Here is an 18,148-nt window from a genome sequence, read left to right as displayed (position 1 = left end):
GTAGTGTTTAGGAATACAGTAATCATAGAAGACTTTCACAGCATATCAAACTGCCTTCATATTTAAGGCACTTAAAAGGATCATGCTCTCCCCAGAACTGTAGTTCTGTTGCAGGTAGCTGTTACATCCAGGCTGCTATAGTACCTAAGGCTATTGCTGATGCTGCTAAATGTCCAAAAGTGCATTTTAAACAAGTATTTGTTCCATTGGAACAAGTTGATTTTTAAGTAAAGTTTCTAATGTCCATGTTAGTCCTGCGTCGGTCATTGAGATTCTTAAGCAAGCTGTACTTGAATGTCTGAGCTGACATACTGGGTCTTGTAAGCGACAGTGGTAGGAAAGAGATGGGACATTCATCAGATGTGGTGAGAGGCTTAAGTGGAAGAGTAACTTCACAAGTGAGTTTGTATTACTGCTTCAGGTGGGCTATTTCCTTGAGTTTTGCACTTTTCTCTGGCAGTACGTCAAGATGGTGGCTGGAGTCACTGGTCTCCCTGGTCTTCCTGTTCAGTTACCTGTGGAGTAGGAAATATCACCCGCATCCGCCTCTGCAATTCCCCTATTCCCCAGATGGGTGGGAAAAACTGTGTGGGAAATGGACGTGAAACAGAGAAGTGTGAGAAGGTTCCATGCCCAGGTATGTCTGTGGTCCTGAATCCAAGGTGATGCAATAATATTCCAGCTGAATTTCTTCTCTTCATACAGGTCTAAATTACAGTGAATTTCTATGGCAGAAAGAATTTCTGTGGTTCAAAGATGTTTGTATTTGAAGAAGATTCAGAATTGATGACAACAGAATCGGTAGAGTTGTACCAATGTAAAATATGCAGAAGAATCATTGACATAAGTTATTTATACTGACTCAAGCAATGCTATTGAAGATACACTGATGAATGGAATACCAAACAAGAATAATAGCTACAACCTTATTGAGCATACTGTTGCCATAAAAAAAGTCAAAGAGCTCAGGTTGGGCTCAGCAGAAGTTTGTATCCTGTGGTCACACCCTGCGTACTGTACAAGATGAAGTTTAGTAGGGAGCTTTGAAGGCACTGTACTTGCTCTGATCAACTTAGTGGACATACACCATGCCAGTGGGCACGGCATATTGTTTAGAATTATTACCCAAAAAATGCCTATAAAGCAGTTGGGTATTTTTTATTTGTTTCTGAAATATTGCTGTCTCGGTGTAATGCTTTGCCAGCATCTTTCTTCCTATGTGTGTAGTGAGAAACTGTCTCCAGCCAGGGATCTGAAGAAAGGCTGTTTGTCCTTGGCACCAAACGTTGTCCCCAGTGTATTGCCTGTGATGCTCTTCTCCTCTCTTCTGCATACCCTAGTGAATGGCCAGTGGGGTCCTTGGTCTCCATGGTCTGCCTGCACGGTTACCTGTGGAGGAGGAATTCGTGAGAGGTCTCGTCTCTGTAACAGTCCAGAGCCACAGTATGGAGGAAAGCCATGTGTGGGAGATACCAAGCAACATGATATGTGCAATAAGAAGGATTGCCCAATTGGTTGGTATTTAGTTATACATTATTCAGTCTGAATAATTATTACTGTTATTTCTTTAATGGATAATTATGAATTGACGCTACAGAAATCTACTAATTACTCATTCGTTTCAGGAAAGCACTTTTAACTTTTTTGGGTTCTGTTTAGATCAGTGGGATTTTTTATATATTCTTAATACTGACTTCTGAACAAGGATGTGTTTCTTAAACAGGGCCTCAATATGCTGTAAAGTAGTCAATTAGATGTAGCAATATGTAATATATTCATATTAAAACAATAGTATATTAAATGCATTCAATAACCCTAATTCTACGGGTTTTTACAAGAGTCTATTGCATCAGATGTGATTTAAGCTAATGAGCAGAGAATACCTGTTTATTAAATGAGGTGTTACATGCCTTTTATGCTCCTAACTTAATTTACACTTTTATGTGTCTTTGCCAGATGGGTGTTTGTCAAATCCTTGCTTTCCTGGAGCAGAATGCAACAGTTACCCTGATGGGTCCTGGTCATGTGGGCCGTGCCCAGCAGGTTACCTTGGCAATGGTACTGTTTGTGAGGATCTCGATGAGGTATTGATTTTGTTTCTGTTAACATCAGGAAATTCTGTGAAATTATCATTATTTGGAAATTACATGGCCATCTGATTGGTTTCTTCTTTCTTTTCCTTCAGTGTATAGCTGTGTCAGATGTTTGCTTTAAGGTGAATCAGGTCCATCGCTGTGTGAACACAAATCCGGGTTTCCACTGCTTGCCTTGTCCTCCACGCTATAAAGGAAGTCAGCCCTATGGTGTGGGGTTGGAAGTTGCCAAGGCAGAGAAGCAAGTAGGTGATGTTGAGAATTTGATGGCTTTGAAACTGAGTAATTCTCACCTGAAAATATCTGTGAATGAAAGCACCTGATAAACTTGGGTACCAAACAAAGATAAACTGCTAAATAGATAACTGCTGTTCAAGGATATTTTTGGTTTGAATGACAAAATACTGAATTTGGGGTTGGTTTGTTTTTTAAGGGTTTTGTTTTCTCTAGGCATCTGCACAGTTGCACCAAGTAAGTGTAAGATGCCAGGAGCAGGCATTCCCCTGCTTTGCATAGGGGTATAAACCTACTCTGGGGATTGGAAACTGAAGAATCAGAATCATTCTCTCCATAAATATAACGCTGTTAATGTAGGTGTCATCAGACATATGTCGGAAGTTCTCACTCCCTAAATTCCATTGGGCCCACACCTAGTGGTGGTGAAGGACAGAAGAAAGTGGAAGTGATGTTGAAAACTGAGGTTTGATAGACAAGACAAAAATGTTAAAACAGGTGTCATGGGATGCCTGCTCTTTGTTGTCGTTGAATAGATCTGTGGTTAGTTCAACATGTGAAGTCTAAATGTAAAACATCTGTGTAAAATTATCAGATATCAATGAAAATAAGTGAAGTGATAAGAAAGATGTAACAAAAACTTACTTGAGGGGAATGTGAGAATTCATTAGGGTGTCTTTGATTTAAGAAAATAAGATAGTCCTTCCATACTGACAGGCAGAACACTAAAGGAAAGGGGTGAGTACAGTCTATTTTCTGTTGCAGTTGATTTCTGATAATTAATGACATCTGGAAGAAAGTAGATAGAGTTCTGAAAATGTTAATCACTTTAATTGCTTTTTGAATAATGTCCAATTTTTTTCTGTGTTTTGTTTTAATTATTTTCATTGTACACATGGTCTGGAGTTGTGAACTGACAGAGCAGTATGACTTACTAACCACAATTAAAACAAAGTTCCTGTCTTTAGGCATCTAAATAATTGGCCTGGTTTCGGCGAAGTTGAGACACACACAGCTGGCTGTGAATATTGCCAGATTTCAGTGACTACACTCTATCTGTTACAGGTCTGCGAACCTGAGAATCCATGCAAGGACAAGACACACAGCTGCCATAAGTCTGCAGAGTGCATCTATCTGGGCCATTTCAGCGATCCTATGTACAAATGTGAATGTAGGACAGGTTACGCTGGTGATGGACGCATCTGTGGTGAGGATTCGGATTTGGATGGCTGGCCTAATAATAACTTGGTCTGTGCTGCTAATGCAACATACCATTGTGTGAAGGTAAGTAATAAAGGTTGATAAAAACGCCACATCATAATCAAATTTTCTCTCTTTTTTTCCTAAGTAGTTGAGAATAACACTTTTCAGCATCAAGCTGGTGATTGGTTTCATTTAAGGTTTGACTGTTAGAGCATGCTCATTTTCTAGGAGATGCTGTGAAATGTGTATCCATTTAATACTTGATCTAAGAAGGGATTCTAAAAATAAAATCGAGAGTCTTCTGCTTTGGATTTCTTTCTACTCAGTTTACACAGAAGGTTGGAATGCTTGTGAATAGAGTTAGCACACTGAGCAGGAGCTGCATAAAGCATGGGTGTGGAGCACACAGCTAGTGAGAACTAACCAGGAGTCTCTGGGCACAGGTGAGTATAAAATCCTACCTGCAAGGCTTGTAACAAGACAGACAGCCACATGAGGTCTACAGTTCTAAATCCTTTCTTGAACTACCTCTCCCTATTAAAGAGTTAAGCAGGTCACACACAGTGAAAACTGGATTCAGAGCCTGAGATAATTTTTGGCAATAGGAACCTAAGAGAGGAATGAATACAAGTAATCAGACAGAGGAGTTCTTTTTGTAAAAGCTCGATGGGAGAGGATGGGAAATTCAGCCGCTCTTACCCTTCAGAGATGTGGTGTTCCAGCTCTCACCCTCCCGAGAGGAATGACCTGCCTGCCACCATTGGCTCTAGACCTGACAGGGGACTGTTCTCCTCTCTTGCTGCTACAACTGTGCCATTGTAGTGAAAAATGAAACATTACTACACCAAGGAGAAAATAAACATCAGGGACCCTAAAAATGGTGGTATGTAGGTTTAGCAGTGGGTTCCTACCATGGTATGTTCCCTGGGACCTGGTTCTGTACTCATCTGAAGTGCGCTTAAGTCCTCGGCTCCATGGTCTGAGGTTTCTTCCAGTGGAAATTGTTCAAAAATGGTGAGCCTGCTTGGATGTCTCATCCTGATGCAGTTACACTGCTGTGCAAAACCAGGCTGAAAGTTGTTCCAGGTCCACCAGTTTAACAATGGCCCAAATAGCTCCCTGACAGGTAATTCCCTGGATCCCAGTTCTGAGTGGTGGCCTCACTGATGGTTGAATGACAAGCATAGTACAGAGGGGCATACACTGTTTGCAGCAGTAAATTAAGCAACTGGGATGAAGTGAGCTTTATCTGAGCAGAAAGAATAGGCAAGTGCTCAGTTTTAAACACTTACCCGTGGGACCACTGACAACACTGGATTGATTACCTACATGCTTTCACTGGGGCAGGTGCTCAAGTATTTTGCTGAATCCGTCATGGCTACAATGGCAATGCTTTCTTGCCTGAGGTTTTTAGATTATTTTTTTCCCCCAGACCTGAAACATTTTGGTTTCTCCTTCTCCATGATAAAGTGATCTACCTCTAAACTCTTATGAAGTTCTAGCACAATAACTTCTGCTTAAAAAAATGAGGAAAAAAATTAAAAAATTCTAGACCACTACAGTGGTAAAAAAACACAGATCAGGACACTAGGAAAATTTGAAATCAGGCTGTTTGAGAGAATCAGAAGTCACTCAGGTGTAATCCACTTGAAGTTGTGAATCTGGGCCTCAGCAGCAGAAGAGTTTCAGACATTGATGGAAATTTGAGCCTCAGATGTTGATCTTCCTCACTGTAGCTGATGTCTGTTCATTGTGGATGCAGCCAATTCAGCAATTGAAGTTCATATATTCTTTTTCTGTTCCTGTCATCAGAATTTGCAACATGTTGACTCAAGATGTAACACAAAGTTTTCATTAAAGACCCAACATGCTGAACCCATTCAGAAAAAACTGTTTCTGAAGGTTGATTCATGGTTTCTATGATATATGTGTTGATATAATAGGCACAAATACTTCATTTAAGGGGAACCCCCCCACCTCCCAAAAAAACACGCTTAAAAATATCAGGTATTTTCAGGTCATTGTATTCATTAAGTAGCATTTTTTCCATCAGAATTATCATACCAACACGCAACTTTGTCAGTAGGTGAACCAAAGAAGCCTAGCTTCCAGTGGGTTATGCCTCAAGGTTGAGTTCCCAGGCTGAAGCTACGGTGTCTAATAAGTTCTCTTTCTAATATCTAGTAAGAAACTTTTAGAGTACACTGGTAGGATCTCTTTCCTCTACTCCGTTACCTCTTTTTGCAAAGTTTGTAGTAACATGCTACCTATGAGGTCTCGACCTTACTCATTTATTTGTGTGAAACTGGACTCAAATCTATAGAGGATGCAGACAGACAGAAAAATGTATAGATACAAACATACAAAGTAGTTGAGCAGGCTTTGACTAATTTCTTTGATTGTTTAAAAAAATTTTTTTTGTATTGCTGCTAACCAGTGTTCAGTTGAACAGTCAAGGCTGTTATTTAGTAAAAAAGTGCCATAAAAAATTTGGAGTTGCATTGGGGTTTTGATATTTATCACAAATTTTCCAGTTCTCTTTTTCTTAAATTATCTCTACCATTAGAACTACTGAGATTAAAAACAGGGCTAGGAATCTTACCATAATATTCATTTTCTTAGGGTTTGTGTTACAAAAAAGATATTTTTGCACTCTATTGGCAGATACAGTTTTGGTCTGAGGTAGATACGGAATATGAGGAAAAAGTGAGAATAACAGAGTGGGTTTTTATAGATGTATTTATTCTTAGCCAGTGGTAGAACTGCAACCCATTTTTAGCTGATTTTAGTATTTTAAAAAGGAATACATGTTAAAAGTTTGGCAAACTATTTCACTTATTTTTTCAGTGTAACCTACGACTTGCTCATTCAAAATAATCATTCTTTACAAAGCTGTTATACAAAGTAAAGAGATACATTTGCCTTTTATTTTCAAAGCCATGGGAGTGCAAAGATACTGTTTTGCAGAACAGTATAAAGACTGTTTCTCAAACCCCTTTCTTAGTGTTCCCCTTCTTTGCTGTGTACTACTTCATTCCAGTAACTTTCCACATGATCAACTATTTCTGAAGACCATCTCCTGGCTTGTATCTTTGCTTTTCTGGCAACCAAACCTGGTCATTTTATATGTAATTTTCAAATATACTTCATGAGCTGTCTGTAAAAAAGTTGATGTAAGAGTGCATGTGTGTGCATGTGGTATGTTCTCTGCTAGATAGTTTAATCTAAAATTTACTGGAAACATCCCTTTAACAGAAGGAGAGCTGGGAAACAGAATGATTTGCAGATGCATTTCACTTACTTTATAATATGAAAGCAGCAAATGAACTACTATATTTGGCAGCGAACAAACAGGCACTTTAAAAAGTATGTGTGATTGATTGTTCTTGTTTTATAGCCTCTGGTGTACCATATCTACTCTTCTGCCCAGACAAGTCATTCTGACATAATGTAAACATAATGTATTGATTATTTCTTTTGGCCAGGATAACTGCCCCCTTCTGCCTAATTCTGGCCAAGAAGACTTTGATAAAGATGGCAAAGGAGATGCCTGTGATGAGGATGATGACAATGATGGTGTTGAAGATGACAAAGTAAGATGCATTGCTGTGTCTTCAGTACATTTGACCTAAACATCTGTTTTTAAGGAAAACCATTACAACAGATGAGAGCTTTACTGTTCAGAGCTTCAGCTGAGTTCAGCACTGCTTTCCCTGAATGATATCTGGTGCAGAGTAAAGCTATATTGGGTCAAAGGAGAGTAACACTGTGCAGAGCAAAGCAGCCTGGGGAAACTGGGGCTGAATTCTGTTCTCCCTATCAGTTCTAGGTTCAGTTGTGTGCATGAAAACAGTTTAATAGAAAGTGGTATTGGATTTTTTATTTTGCAGTGGGAGAATGATAGATCAATTGTATTTGAAAAGCTGGTAAGTATTATACCTGAAGTATGATGAATAATGTAACTGTATGAATAATACAACTATAAACACAGCCAGCATCAAGGGGAAATGGTGGGAGGAATGTACCTAGCCTGGTTCATACTTTCCTCCTTTAGATCTACCCACAAGACTGAAATTTATTTACCTGCAGAGCCTAAAAGATAGACAGTTAGTCTAAACTCTTGCATGTACATTCAACAAAAGGACAGAGGCACCTCCAGAGTGGGCTTCACCCTGCCTTTTCTGAACATGTTTGGGAAGAGTGAATTGGTTTTAGGAATTTACTGTTCCTCTGTTCCATTCAGAGGGAGCCTAGATGCTCTAGAGCTTCAGATGGTTAAAGCTGGATTAGGACTGTGGTTATATTTGGAATATTTCAAAACTCAATCATTTGATAAAATAATATGATTTAGTACATATATTTGAAAAAAATTTAGCCAGAAGTTGTTTTATGGGCAGTATAAAATTTTGACTTGCCTCTATATCTTGTCCTTGAGTATATAAAATGCATTTCTGAGGAATTTAAAATGTTGTGCTAAAAACATTATTTCCTAGTTAATGTCTTTTGCTTTAGCAAAGGAAAAGTAGTTTAAAGATTTTTTTTCCATATGACCTTCCTTCAGATTCCATGATGCTGATGTAGCCCTCACTCCCAGTGCTTTGGTTTGGGTTTGATCTTTGCTTTCTGCACTGAGTACTTTCACGTGCCTGTGCAAAACTCCATGTGTAATTTGGGGATGTGTGAAACATAAGAATTCTTGTTCTAGCAGACTTTCAAATTAGGGACTAAACTGGAATGAAATTTTCAAAATTCCACTAAGAGGAATGGTCTCAGGGGGAAAAATACTCTCATTGACCCAAAGTATTTCACTTTAACTTTGCTTTTTGAAAGTTTTTACATTTTATTATCATATGCAGAATAACCCAACCCACAAAAAAGTCAATTCTTGTTTAAATTGAAAAATCAAAATATATGGTTTTAAAGTGAGAATATTGATACTAGTTTGTTCAAAAAAAGTCAGAGTAACAATTCTATTTTTTTCCAAAAAAATATAATATGCAGCTGAAGTTAGCCTGATTTTGCAACACGTTCTGATTTTTTTAAAAAAAACATATGTACCAGTGATACACTTTAGTTGAAATACCTGAGTACAGATCCAATTTAAAATGCTTGTTGCTCTCCTAGTGAGATATGGAACACATTTCACATGCCTTGTACAAAACCATGAAAACAGACAGTGAGCCAGGCTGTCTAGATGCTGTCCCACTACCACCAAGATCTTCAGTGTAGGTACAGCTTGTCCACTGAAAAAAAAAAAAGGATTAATATTTTTATTTTTGATGTCTGTCCAAGGTGAACAGGAAGAGTTAAGCTCTTGTGAGTTGTGATTTATATTCTGAAATCTTCTATTTCTTCTTACTAGGACAATTGCCCTCTTCTGTTCAACCCTCGTCAGTTTGATTACGACAAGGATGAAGTTGGTGACCGCTGTGATAATTGCCCCTATGTGCACAACCCTGCTCAGATTGACACAGATAATAATGGGGAGGGAGACTCATGTGCTGTGGATATTGATGGAGATGGTATGCTTTCAATTTTGAGAATTAAGTGCTGTTCTAGAAGTACACATTGCATTATGTCCTGTAAGATGGGCTACCTGCTTTTATATGTGGAATAAAATTTAGTCTAGCAGCTCAAAAATGCAGAAGAAAGGACAGAGGTTCGTCTGTCCTGTGTAGTATAGCTGTCCGTAAAGTCTCTAAATGACTACAGTGGATATTATTGAAGAATAAATCACAGCAAGTCTTTATTCAGTGTAATCTTAAAAAAGAATTCTTTCCTTCATTTGTGTTCCAAAGTAATCAGAGTCTAATATAACACTTCTGTTGACTTTTTTTTCCTTTTTAGGGAGGGAAAAGAACATCAGAATGTCTGTGCGGTTAAGACTATATCTGTAGGAAATTAATCTGCTTTTCTATGAATGTAATGCAAAGCCCACAATAATCCAAATACACATTTTTGTGTGTCTTAAAATATTATTAAAGGTGTTTATTTCATCTACCGGTACCTGCCTATATGACCCAGATTTGATCAGAGTTAAGGAGGGGGAAAAGCACTTAAAAGTCTTTCAAATTTATGCAGCATTTCAAATTTATGAGAATTCAGACATACTAGAAGTCAAATAAATCTAGTTTTGGATTTTCTTCAGAAACATTTTAAACTTTTAGATGCTTGTCTGACTTGAACTTCTGAACATTTTGAAGTCCTCTCATCCTTTTCATCATCATGTTCTTAGTAGTACTCATGGTAGTTCTGCATTTGAAGAAAAATGTAATCATATGTTACTGACTGAAAGATTATGCAAGTATCCAGGGACCATATAATGTAGGAAAGGGTCCTTGTATCCTTTCCAGACGGATATGCCAGCCTGTCTTGATTTTGTTTCTTTTCAACATATTATGATTTTGAAGGAGATTGTTGGTTGTGTAATAAAGTTTCCTGAGGAGGAACAGTTTCTTTTGAAAATTTGGCATGCTGTACAATAAATTATGCAAATATTCTGCTAAAATGCAATTATTTAGTGCGGAGGCAGCTGGACATTAATGCAGTTGTTCCTATACAAAATGCTTCAGCAATTCCACCGTGATACAGCTGTGCATTCTGTGCCATTTCTTAGAGTGTGGGAAGAAAATCCAAATCAAATTATTTAAAAAAAAAAAAATACCTGCCTCTTTATCTGTTATTCTATGAAAAAGGGCTAAATTCTTAAGACATAATCAGCCCTCACTCTAACAAAATTCCTTTAGGAAAATACATACAGAAGACTTTATCATAGCAAGAAAAGTGGAATTGATACCATATTTTTTCTTTCTGATACTAGTCTTTTCACTATCTCGTGTTGTAGCAATAATGTTGTAGCAGTGAAGCTCTGAAAAGCCTTGCTTCTTTACTGGTGACTCCTTCAATCCATTGCTGTCTGTACTGGATGCTATGTCATTCTGATTTCTTCAATCTTTTGTGATTTATTTTTTTTTTCCTCCTAGACATTTTTAATGAACGAGACAATTGTCCTTACGTCTATAACACAGACCAGAGCGATACAGATGGTGATGGAGTTGGTGATCAGTGTGATAATTGTCCATTGATGCATAATCCAGACCAGGTAAATGTTAGGTACAGTTTCAGTAATGGTAATGTCAGAGCAAGAGTGGAGAAAAGAACACAGGAATTGCTATCAGTCCATCTTTACTGTAGAGCTGGAGAGAGATGGATCTGTATTGCTCATTTTCACATCTCAGGCTGTCAGATTCCTTTGTATCAGATGAAAGGGAAGTAGAGCGACGATGCCTTTAATCCATCTTCAAGCCTTTGGTGAACTGCTTTCTTCCCCCATAGCAAGTGAGTACAGCCTCAGGGCTGCATTTGGTATGCCCGAGTTTGTTGGTCCATGTGCAGATAAGTAACATCAAGTATACAGAAGCAATCAGAAAATATACTGCCCAGACTGAGTCTCCCCTATGATCTCTAGAATGAGAGCAATTAAGATTGTGGCCAAAGACCTGCCCTGGAAGTGTCTTGGGGACCAGATCTTATGCACTGATAGAATAAGTAGCCATACTAGTTGAAGGTTGTTTCTGCTTTAAGCACGGTTCTCATCATGTTACACTCGTCTCCAGAGAAGTCCTTGACGAGAAGTGTTGAGAAATTAAGTGCCAGGCTATCCATGCTTTTTTGTTTAGTAACAATAATAAATTTACTCTTTAAATTTTTCTTGGGTAGACTGATGCAGATAATGACCTTGTTGGTGACCAGTGCGACAACAATGAGGACATAGATGAAGATGGCCACCAGAATAACCAGGATAATTGCCCTTACATCCCCAATGCTAACCAGGCTGACCATGATAAAGATGGTAAAGGAGATGCCTGTGATCCTGATGATGACAATGATGGTGTCCCAGATGACAGGGACAATTGTCGCCTCAGATACAACCCTGAGCAGGAGGATTCTGATGGTAAGAACAATGTCTTATGAATTTCATTTAGTTCTTAGTATCCAATTCTGATATTGGAAACTCCATATCAAACGGAGCTTCTTTTGACATTTGAGACACCATGGACTTCAGTGGAACTGAACTGGCCAGTTTGGGCCAGCGTTAGAGCATTAGGAAACCTCTTTGACAGGGGCTGAAAGACACACAGATACTTATTTATAGTAGAACACCTTTAACAAATTTAAAAATAAAAAATCAGATTTTTTTTTTATACTTCTGATTTTCACTTTGAATTGAAATATTAACAATCTGGGGAAATATTTCAAATACCTTGAATTTCAAGTGTCTTAAAAAATGAAAAATGAGCTACTTTGCTTTCAAAACAAGTTATCTTTTGAAAATTAAAATGGAAAAAACTATGGTTTACTGCTCTGTTTTATTTTGAAAGGTTTTTTAAGTCTAAAATTCTGTTAATTTTTAACTATTTTTGTAGAAAAGATTTCTGAGCAGCTTTACTCAAATTTGCTCTATAGGTGGCTTTAAATATGTCTTGATGATGTACATGTTACAGTTTAAAAAATGGATGCAGAATTGTTGTTCTTTCCAGTTCTGTGGTAAAATGTTGCTGGTCACTCTCAGGCAGTCCTTCTCTATGCTTGGCAGTATTTCAGTAATGAAATAGTGATAGTTTCACAATCATAAATGTAATTTAAAAAACATTTATGATCCTTTGAAAACCACCATAATACGTCTACAAGTAATGGCCCTTGCAATAATTACAGGTGAGCAATTTCTGTTCTGAGTTATACAGCTTGCTGGCATCATTCCATGGTTGTGCTGGTGAGATTGAAAGCAGAATTTAGTACCTACAGAATATGGTTTTATGTACATTGAGAAAGATAAAATCCTGAGCTGTGACTGATTTCCTGGTAAGACAACTGCTGGCAGTAGGAAGTTTCTGGTTCATAGTTAGTAGTAGTTCTTAAATTACTTAACCCTACAATCTGATGATATATTCTTAATGTCTGTGTACTTGCCAATCACTGGAATAGCCTCTTAATTTCAGAAATATTCCAGAATAAGGGTGCCCCCAAACTGGGATAGTTTGTTATAGTCGTACGTCACCAGGGTCTTGCAAGGAAGATTACTTATGTATGGAGTAAGGATTCGCAAAAAGCGTAAATTTAAACAGTTTAGCCAGCTAATCACTGTCATTAGTGGCAGGTCCAACAGAAATCTTGGAAAAGTGATAAATAAAGCCAAAAGATGCTCCCACGCTCTTGAAGGTGTGAGCTATAGCATATGAAGATGAGGCCCTGGAGAGAGCTGTTGGACGTGGCTGGGTAAACAAACAATTTCTAACTTTCCTTGACAGGGAATCAATGTTGTCGGCAGCAGCTCAGTACCAAATGAACGTCAGCAGGACTTTCAGTGAATAATTAGATTCTCCTGTGACTCAAGAATTACCTCTTTGATATTGGCAAAGGGAATAAAATTGGAAATTCATTCTCTTTTCTCCAATAAGCACTGAGACAAACAGGTGCAGGAGCACACAGCTGGTCAGGAATTGGAGTTCTCCATGGCTGAGTGCCCGGGTGGAAAATGGGATCATTTTACCACGTAGCTGAACTGCAAAAAGTTTTTGAGATATTGGATGCTTCAGCTTTTGCTAACTATTTTTTTCTGGCTGTTTCCTAAAGCTCATTCTGCTTTCTCTCTGAAAGCTTCATACTTGGATAATGCTGTGCTGGTTAGGCATAGTAATGTAGCTTTCCATGTGTCTGTGAAGCATCTAGTAGTAGGTCTATATTGAATGAGCTGGATTACTGCTATTTCCCATTGTGTTAATTCCCGTATTCTTAGAGCAGTCACAAACGCTTAAAAAAAAGCAGATGCTGAGATACATGAGGATAGAAACAAATTAGCTGGCAGTTCTGGTTTTACGTTAGTACCCTGTGTAATATCCAGTGGTTTCTGTTGTAAAAGTCAGAGCCATTTGTGAATTTGTTGCTATACTTCTCTAGCCATTTTTTTCTACTTTATTCTCAAGTATGAATAACAGTGGCATTGGCAATGAGATTTTTTTTTTTTTAGATGCCTCCTTTCACCACCTGCTATTCAAGGCAAGTCACATCTGGTTTCCACCAATATTTTGGGTAAATTAGGAAAGGAAATAATTTTTTATTTTTTTAAAAAATATTGAGCGTAGTAAAAGTGTTGAGCAGAAGTACAACTGCAGCTGAGCTATATGGATGTATTTTTAGGTTCTCTAAAAAACTTATTGCAATTCATGTAACAAAATTTGATATTTCCATTCCTCCAAGGCTACTCCTGTTGGATACAGTGCTTCTTTCTTTTTTCTTACATTTTTCTGAAGCACTACATTTTTTATAAGACAAATTGTTCTACCTACAATTGAAAGTAACTAAGCATATATGCATGTTTTACTGCAATACTGTCCCCACTTTCTTTTGCCATAGAGGTGACACTTCTGCAATCTGAAGCACTTTAGATGGATTGTTGCCAAAGGAATCTTGAGATAGAGATAAAAGAGTCTGAAAAAAAAATTATTATCTTCAATAGTATATACAGATTTAGTAATGTGCAGGAAGATTAAGATTTTAATGCTATTGTTTGAATTCATTTACACTGCACATATTAAAATGTGGCGTTGTATCCACATCTGGGACAAATCAGACTGAAAATGTAATACAAGCATTAGTGAATTACATCGACATAGCAAACTTCCAACTTCTCCCACCCTGATTCTAAAGCAGCATATAGACTGGGGCCAAATTGATCACTGTCATAAACCACTGACAGCACAGTTTTATTAACAATTTTGGCCCTTATCTAAGTTGATGACTTCTTCCAGTCACTTCCAGCAACATTTCAAATGGACTTTCAGAGAATGAACCCTTTTTTGGAGTCGTTTGGAGCATTCTTTGAGAAATTAGAGAATAACATACTCATATATATCATAAATTTCTTCCATCGGTGGGGGTTAGGAAGGCTGGATAAATTGCTAACAATTGCATTTGCTTATTCACATTGCTTATAGGTGATGGCAGAGGTGATATTTGCAAAGATGACTTTGACAATGACAATGTCCCGGATATTTATGATGTATGCCCTGAAAACAATGCCATCAGTGAAACAGATTTCAGAAAGTTCCAGATGGTCCCCTTGGACCCCAAGGGAACAGCTCAAATTGATCCCAACTGGGTTATTCGCCACCAAGGCAAGGAACTGGTGCAGACTGCCAACTCTGACCCTGGAATAGCCGTAGGTGAGTATCAAATGTCAGCTATCATCTTTGGAAAAGTAACCAGTGATCTAGTGATAAGAAGAAGAAAAAAAGTAGGTAAACACACCTATTTGGTGCTCCAAGCTTTGGACTGACACACAGGGACAGCTCAATGCTCTTTGCCTTTTTTTGACCATTCATTTCATCACTGACTGTAACACACATAACATACCCAGTTGAAGAACTTGATGTAAGTATAGTGCCTGCTGTCTTCAACACCCCTTAATAATTTAATTCTCTCAGAAGCCTCCATGCAACAGGTAGGCAAGTGTAATTACCTCCTCTCCTATGGGGAAGAAAACTGAAAAAGAATGTTTACGACTCCTGGCAAAACTCAGGATAGAGCTGGGACTCTTGGGTGTGGGCAGCCAGACCCGGCATTGTAACTCGATGGTTTGTCTCTTTCGTCCTCTCCCAGGCTACGATGAGTTCAGCTCCGTTGACTTCAGTGGAACGTTCTACGTTAACACAGATCGTGATGACGACTATGCTGGCTTTGTGTTTGGCTACCAGTCCAGCAGTCGGTTTTATGTTCTCATGTGGAAGCAGGTCACTCAGACCTACTGGGAGGACAAACCCACCAGGGCTTACGGCTATTCTGGTGTGTCACTCAAAGTAGTGAATTCAACAACTGGTACTGGTGAACACTTGAGAAATGCTCTCTGGCACACAGGAAACACCCCTGGACAGGTGAGAGATTTAAAACTTCGGGCCAACAATGCATGACTAATATTTTAGAAAGAAGGGAGGTGTCTCAAAAATAATTTCCTTTCACACCTCAATTTTTGCAGAGGTTTATCAGCTTTTCTTCAGTTCCCATATTACTAGTGTCAACAATAACAACTTTTGCATTGTGTTTCAAATAAAACATTACACGTATAAAAAATTATGAATGGAAAAAATTACATGTATAGAAGGGAAGATGTGGTGTGGTCCAAAGAAAAAGGAGTGAGAGGTCTCAGTTATCCACAAATCCTTCGTGACCTCTGTATTGGCACTTGCTTCTTCAACATTCCAGCTTGTTTGAATTATACGTGGTTTAGAGTTCAGTAACTAGTGACAGCCAAAGAGAAAAGAAAACATTGAGACAAGAATTGCTGCTTTTCCAAATAGGGCCCAGCCATGGAAGAAACTTGTGCCTTTTGGAAATTAAGTTAGTGGGGCTCTGCATGTGGATAGGAATTTTGCACTTTGGAGCTCCCTGCAGGAAAAGGACTTTGACTAATTGCAAGGGATTTCAAGGAGCAGGCCACAGGCAGTAACATCTGCATAAGCTGCTGTCCCTCTCCTTCAGCAGAGCCACTCGTATGTATAGGAAAAATAGCATCAACTCTGGCAGCGTGGGTGTGTATGTGCAAACAGGGGCAGGACTTCCTAAGGGAAGTCAGGTTCGATGTTGTAATGGTCTTCAGTGACTCCAGCTATGAAAGTACAGATGAGTAACTGATCAATAATTTAAGACAGAAATGTTTATTACTCTCACCCTATGAAAGAGGTCTACCGATCATACCATCAAATGTTAAACACTATATTTTCAGTTTCATGCTCTGCAGCAAATAAGGTTTGGCTGCACGTACAGTTACTATAGTGGATGTACAGTTACTGGAGCACAGTCTGTTTCTAATAAGGCATTTGTATTCCTACTGTAGGTGCGTACCTTGTGGCACGATCCCAAGAACATTGGCTGGAAAGATTATACAGCTTACAGGTGGCATTTGATTCATAGGCCAAAAACGGGATTAATAAAGTAAGAAATGTTTCTGCACCTCTGTATTTTCTAGTAGCAAAACTTCTGCCTCTGATATAAGAGCTATGTTATCAGTTTCTTTGTTAGTTCTGGTAGTGATGATACTTGTGTGACAGTTTGTTCCAATATTTTGGGGACATTTTATTATCTTTAGAATAAGTTATTTTCCTTTTCAGATGTATTTAATTTAGCCTGGATGGTTCAATATTTACATCAGCTAAGTATTCTTAAATTAAAGAAAAAAATAAAATTCTCAATAGCCCTTCTGTAAAGGGAACAAAAATTCCTGAGCAAAACTCAAATCAAGATTAGAACACGAGATTCCTCCCCAGCCTCTGGAATTTGAATGAATGAAATTAATTAGAAACATCAGAACTGCCACAAGGAAGTAGGCCAACGGCCTGTCTGCTTCAGCATCCTGTCTCACATAGTGGCTTATACGAGATACTGCAGCAGTAGCCATGAGCACATCTGTAATGCACACAAAAAGGAGCTAAGGCATATGACCTTCCTTAGAGCCCAGCTGTTTCTCTGATGTTCCAAAGAATGAGCATTAACTGTCCAGGTCAATTTTATCTTCTATTAACTACTGTAACTGCAAAGGACATTTTTCATGGGGCAGAGTCTGACCATACTTCTAAGGTCTTGTTTGTGCTTGTGAGTGGGGGAGTTTCATTTGGCTGTGAAAGACAAAGGGTAGAAAAATTTAGCTAGACTGTTACCTGTTTCTCAGAAAGAAGAGAGTTTCTTTATGCATCAAAATATCGCAGTGCAAAGCATTCATATTGCTGTTACCTGTATCTTCCTTTGCAGAATCTACTTAGTGTCAGACAAAGCGTGTTTCGACTGGTGTCCCATTAGATTAATCAAGCATGACAAATTCTATGGTCCAGGGCATTAAATTCCTTCATTCTTTAGGGTGTTTTTATAGAAAATAAATAAATAAAATCAATTCTTTCACTAATACAGTAATGAAACCATTTTATTTATACAGAAATAGAAATTTACTATTAACATGATTAGAGCTGTGTAATTTTTTGGTTGGATGAATAATTTATTAAACTCTTCCTATGCATTTTGAAATTTTAAGAATTATGTTAAATAGGGTTACATGAACATGAAAACCTGTCATTCTTTTTGCTGTTCTTTTTACCATCCCTTAAATACTGTTTTCAGTGAGCAGTTTCATATTTGTCTTTGGGCACCTTTCAGAAAATAAAACACTTCAAGGTAGAGTAAGTGCTGGACATGCCTTTCTGCCTAAGTAGAAAACTGTCCCTAACCCTTTGAGTTGCTCAAGTGTGTTCATCCTCAAGTGAAGCCATCCTGTTTTGTGTAACTAATGTATTGTCAATTGACCATAATCCCTTCCTCCAGAGACTGCTCTAGTTAACAGACTGTAGAGTCATTCCTCATTTGGCCCAAAGGCTATTTTAAGAGACTGAGTGCCTAAGAACCTTGACTATATCAAGGTCTCCCATGAGAAGTGGAGAATCCAAGTTCAAAGAACTGCAGTCTGTCTGATAGAGAAGGAAAATGAAGAGATGTCTTTACAAGTGTTTTGGCTTCGGGGTGGATGCCTTAAACACTACAGAAAAAAACCCCAAAACTCAAACTACCCTCCCCCCCAA

The 18,148-nt window shown here is 38.2% G+C and overlaps 1 protein-coding gene across 1 annotated transcript in view; it reads left to right on the top strand.

The window, feature by feature from the left end:
• Positions 1-18,148, top strand: part of THBS2 (thrombospondin 2) — a 32,515-nt gene that overhangs the window by 12,055 nt on the left and 2,312 nt on the right. The window contains exons 9-20 of the mRNA XM_075748611.1: positions 461-637; positions 1,341-1,514; positions 1,957-2,084; positions 2,186-2,338; positions 3,393-3,611; positions 7,016-7,123; positions 8,893-9,052; positions 10,514-10,632; positions 11,250-11,484; positions 14,525-14,752; positions 15,189-15,460; positions 16,420-16,517. Of these exons, the coding sequence (XP_075604726.1) occupies positions 461-637; positions 1,341-1,514; positions 1,957-2,084; positions 2,186-2,338; positions 3,393-3,611; positions 7,016-7,123; positions 8,893-9,052; positions 10,514-10,632; positions 11,250-11,484; positions 14,525-14,752; positions 15,189-15,460; positions 16,420-16,517 (2,071 nt within the window). The remainder of the gene's footprint in view (positions 1-460; positions 638-1,340; positions 1,515-1,956; positions 2,085-2,185; positions 2,339-3,392; positions 3,612-7,015; positions 7,124-8,892; positions 9,053-10,513; positions 10,633-11,249; positions 11,485-14,524; positions 14,753-15,188; positions 15,461-16,419; positions 16,518-18,148) is intronic.

This window comes from Balearica regulorum, chromosome 3 (assembly GCF_011004875.1).
Source record: "Balearica regulorum gibbericeps isolate bBalReg1 chromosome 3, bBalReg1.pri, whole genome shotgun sequence".
NCBI lineage: Eukaryota > Metazoa > Chordata > Aves > Gruiformes > Gruidae > Balearica > Balearica regulorum.
Note: the sequence above shows the minus strand (reverse complement) of the source record. Positions and strands in the feature narration are given on the sequence as shown.